The 4774-nt window shown below is 42.1% G+C and overlaps 1 protein-coding gene across 1 annotated transcript; it reads left to right on the top strand.

Moving 5' to 3' along the window:
* Positions 1-3693: 3693 nt before the first annotated feature.
* LOC148792248 (uncharacterized) lies at positions 3694-4278 on the top strand. Its single transcript, XM_088903769.1, has one exon. The coding sequence runs from the start codon at positions 3694-3696 to the stop codon at positions 4276-4278; it is 585 nt and encodes a 194-aa protein (XP_088759895.1).
* The last annotated feature ends 496 nt before the right edge of the window (positions 4279-4774 follow it).

Genomic DNA, 4774 nt, shown 5'->3' with positions numbered 1-4774 from the left:
GAATTGGAGGAAGAAATTTACATTAGGCAACCTAAAGGCTTCATAATGCCAGGACAAGAAAATAAAGTATGTAAACTAATTAAGTCTCTGTTTGGCTTAAAACAAGCTCTCAAACAATGGCATGAAAAATTTGAAAATGTGTTAGTAACTAATGGATATAGCAAAAATGATTCTGATAGATGTGTCTATAGCAAATTTGAAAATAATAAAGGAGTCATGATCTGTCTATATGTTGATAATATGCGAATAATGGGAACTAGTCTAGAGGTAGTAAAAGAAACAAAACAATTTCTAATGTGCAAATTTGATACCAAGGACTTGGGTGAGGCTGATGTATTCTTGGGGATTAAAATCCATAAACAACAAGGAAACTTCATTCTCTCCCAATCACATTATGTAGAGAGTATTCTTAGGAAATTTGGACACTATGACTGTAAACTGGTTAAAACACCTATTGACTATAGTATTCACTTAAAGAAACATGTAGGAGAACCTGTTTCACAAAAGGAGTACACAAGTATAATTGGATATGTATCCTACTTAATGAACTGTACAAGACCAAACATAGCTATAGTTGTGGGAAAATTAAGTCAGCATACTCATAATCCCATAAATGAACATTGGAAAGCTTTAGTAAAATTATTAAAATATTTAAAAGGAACCATAAACTTTGGTTTACATTACTCAGGTTTTCCTCCTGTTTTAGAAGACTTTACTAATGCAAATTGGATTTCAAATTCAAAGGATAGTACTTCCACCAGTGGATATGTGTTTACTCTAGGTGGAGGAGCAATATCGTGGAAATTGGTAAATTAGTCTTGCAATACAAGTTCAATAATGGAGGTCGAGTTCATTGCACTAGAATTGGCGGGGTCCGAGGCAGAGTGGCTAAGGAACTTGTTGGCAGATATACCACTTTGGCCGCGACCGGTTCCGTCCATATCTCTCCATTGTGATAGCCAAGCAGCAATAGGCAGAGCCAAGAACCAGACGTATAATAGTAAAAGAGGGCACATCCGCTTAAGGCATAACCTGGTAAGACAATACCTCAACGAAGGTACGATCGCTCTGGATTTTGTAAGGTCTAAAAAGAACCTTGTAGATTCGTTAACCAAATAATAAACCTCTAAGGTGGTTTATGAGGCATCGGTAGGAATGGGGCTGAAGCCTGTTACAAAGTCATTAGTGATGGACACCCAACCTATGTGAAAGGAGATCCCTGGAATTAGGTTGAATGGGTAAAAACGAGTCGCTAAATGACTTGAGAAAGCACTATCAATTGTGTTCCATTTCAGATGCCGAGGTAAGATAGTGCTCATTGCATATTAAGGAGGTTGAGCATGAGGCTCTTAATCAGTTAGGAATAGTGTGAGTAGTGCACACTAATAACTGACCTAAGTGAGTGTGAAGTGTGGCCGCATCTAATAGAGATCTAGGGTTGACTCTCGAAAACACTCATGATTCCAAGAGGGGAATAAGGCCAAAATGTTTCAAAACAAAAGAACCACTAAAGAACCGGTGAGTTGAGTTGGTTGGCCGGTTAGCTAGTTACGATAATGAGGAAAGGTTGATGGAGTCTGACTCCACCTGTACTCTGTAACATAACCTATCATAACTAAGTGTTGATTGAAGTCCAAAAGACATCACCATGAATACATTTCTCTCACATTGTTCGATCTTCTTGTAATTTTGAATCTTGTGGGGGATTGTTGGAGGGAGATTCAAATTTATAAGAATCTCTCTCCTCCCTCTCTTGTTTTTGTCCTTTCCTTCCTTGAATGACTCCTTGTCCCACATTGCATGGGAAAGGAGTGAGAATGAAGTATATTTGTAGTCTTGCTCCCTCTATGGGTAGGGACCCATAGGAGGAGAGGACTATAGATATTCCATGCATGTAAGGCGGGGTTGGGGGTGCTTTTCATACGCGCGCGCTGAGCCAAGCCGAGCCGGGGCGTGGGCGAGGGTGTGGCGTGTATGTGTACACGCGATGCACTGAATCATTTTGTTTATCCGAATTACACCTTTTCAATTTCAAAATGAGTCTCTTCTTTTTCGTGTCTTTTCTTCCTCCTTGTGCCTATTCGAACAGATGCATTGTTCTGAAGAGGCTCTTGTCTGAAAGGACGCATCTGTGTCCATTCGGGTCTGGTAGCACTCTATAAGAAGAGTGTTGGCCGACCCAGTCTACACATACACCCCATTTTTGACATTCTTTTCTCTAAGAAATTTGAGCATCAATCTTCAGTGGTTCGCGGAGGTCTAATAAGCGAGTGCATGCCTACTAGTGGCCTGTGGGCTGTTTTATCTTGGCGACCGGTTTGGGATCACCTGGCTACACCGTAGGGGGCAAATACAGTTTTAAGGAGAGTCACCAAGTGGCACGACTTAGCCCTCCATCTTCCTGCAATTCCCAGTTTCGAGTTCCTACAACAATTTCAAATCACTGCAACTTCGGTTTGGAAAGCGATTACTGATAAGTTCCATCTACTCTCTCTTTACTATTTTTACAACATATAAAATAAAAAATATATATATTTTTATATGTATAATTTTTATTTTTTAGAAAAAGCTTGGCTTGCAGTCGAGCTCGAGCCAAGCCGAGCTTGAACTTGCAAGCTTTTGAACTGAGCAAAACGTGAGCTCAAGGATGATCCTCTACTCCTCACCTTCCATGGAGAATTCGGCTCGAATCTGCCCCTACTCCTCACCTTCCATGGAGAATCCCAACGATGATCCTCCTTCTCTTATGAGACCTTCCTTTGCTTCTATTCTCTCTTGGTTACTATCCCCTCATTAAACCAATTATGGATGTTCCTATTATAAACACTAGTCTGAAAACAAGGTGAACCAGTTGTCTTCTTCCCAAAGGACATTCTTGAAAAATCCTACTCTTTGCTGAAATGGGTGCTGGTTGGAAAGTGTATGCATGGCCAACCTCCATTGCTAGAGATCAATGAGTTCATCTGCAAACCTTTCGGTTTGAAGAATGAAGTTTGGGTTACAACATTGATTCAAAACATATTCTGATCAGATTTGTTGAGGAGGACAATTTCTTAAAGGTTTGGTAGAGAGATGTTTTCAAAATTAAGCCTTTTCTCTTTTGTTTTTTTTTATTCAAATGGGTGCTGAATTTTGAACCTCGTTGGGAATTAACCTTTTGTTGTACTCGTATGGATTATTTTCCTTTTCTTCTGATAAATTTCTATATTGAAGGGTTATTGTGTTTGATTGCTCAGGTAGTTAGATCAGTTCTTAAGTTTGATCAAGCTTCAGTTACTCTTACTAGAACTATTGCAGCTCGTGTCTATGTTGAACTGGATTTGGATCGGAATAGGACATGATGGATTTTTGCAAGAAGTGGTTTATGAGAATTAATCTCCTAGACTACTGTGAGAAATGTTATAAAATAGGTCATTTGGTAGCGGTGTGTAAGCACAACAAAGTTAACAAGAGATCAGAGGAGAAGGTTGTTTCAAATTATAATAATGATAAGGGTAAGAAGATTGTATAACAGGATGTTCCTAACGCTAAACCGAGTATAAACCCCGATTTAGGTGGGGAAAGGATTGTTGTAGATAGGGGTGTCAATTGGACTGGATTTGGTCCAATCTGATCCAGTTCGATGTTAGGCCGATCTATTACACCAGCAAAGTCCTCAGTGGCGTGGAAACCTGGTATTCCAACTTGGAGAAAATGGCTCTAGCCCTAGTCACCTCGGCCAAAAAGCTCAAGCCATACTTTCAGGCCCACAGTATTCGAGTGCTCACCGACCAACCACTCAAGCAAGTCCTCCAAAGGCTGGAAGCATCTGGCCGCTTGATCAAATGGAGCGTAGAGCTAAGTGAGTTCAATATCGAATACACACTCCGGCCCGCGATCAAAGCTCAATCCCTGGCCAGCTTCATTGCCGAATGCACATTCACTATCGAGGATCCTGCCTTGCTGCCACAAGTATGGACCCTGCATGTGAATGGCTCATCCAATCAGCAAGGCAGTGAGGCCAGCCTCATCCTCCTCAGCCCAGATGACATGGTGTTAGAACAAGCTCTCAGGTTCGAGTTTAAAGCATCCAACAAGGAGGTTGAGTATGAGGCCTTGATCGCCGGACTACGCCTCGCCCTAGACCTGGGAGATTGGAGAATAGAAGCCTTTAGTGATTCTCAGCTGGTAGTCAATCAGATCCACGGACAATTTGAGACACAGATGCCCACAATGGCGAGCTATCTACAGAAGGTACAAGAGCTCAACATCCGACTTGAGCACTTCAACATCCAGTAGATTCTTCAAGCCGAGAACATATGAGCCAATGCATTATCCAAGTTAGCTAGCTCTCTGAATACCGACCTCGGCAAGACAACATGGTTGGACATACTGACCCAGTCAAGCATCGCACTAACAACTCTCTTCATTCTCCCGATATAGCAGGACCCATCCTGGATGGACCCCATCGCACAGAACCTCCAAGAAGGCACCTTCGAGAAAATCAAACAGAAGCGAAGAAGCTCCAGCACAGATTAGCCTGGTACTACCTTATCCAAGGTCAGCTCTACCGCCGCTCACACACTCTCCCCTACCTGAAATGCCTCTCCCCATCTGAGGCAATCTACGTCCTCAGGGAGATCCACGAAGGTATCTATGGAGACCATCCAGGCGCATGCACCCTGGCACACAAGGCACTTCGGCAAGGTTATTTCTAGCCGACGATGAAGCAAGATGCAGCTCAGTTAGTTCGGAAATGTGACAGTTGCCAGCAACACTCCAATCTCCACCACTA

The sequence above is a fragment of the Nelumbo nucifera genome, chromosome 4, assembly GCF_055504915.1.
Source record: "Nelumbo nucifera cultivar China Antique chromosome 4, China Antique-T2T, whole genome shotgun sequence".
In the NCBI taxonomy this organism is placed as follows: Eukaryota; Viridiplantae; Streptophyta; class Magnoliopsida; order Proteales; family Nelumbonaceae; genus Nelumbo; species Nelumbo nucifera.
This window is presented reverse-complemented; position numbering and strand designations above follow the sequence as displayed.

Bases quoted from the DNA above. Each gene is read 5' to 3' on its own strand.
- LOC148792248 (XM_088903769.1), top strand. From the start codon at position 3,694: ATGGCTCTAGCCCTAGTCACCTCGGCCAAAAAGCTCAAGCCATACTTT.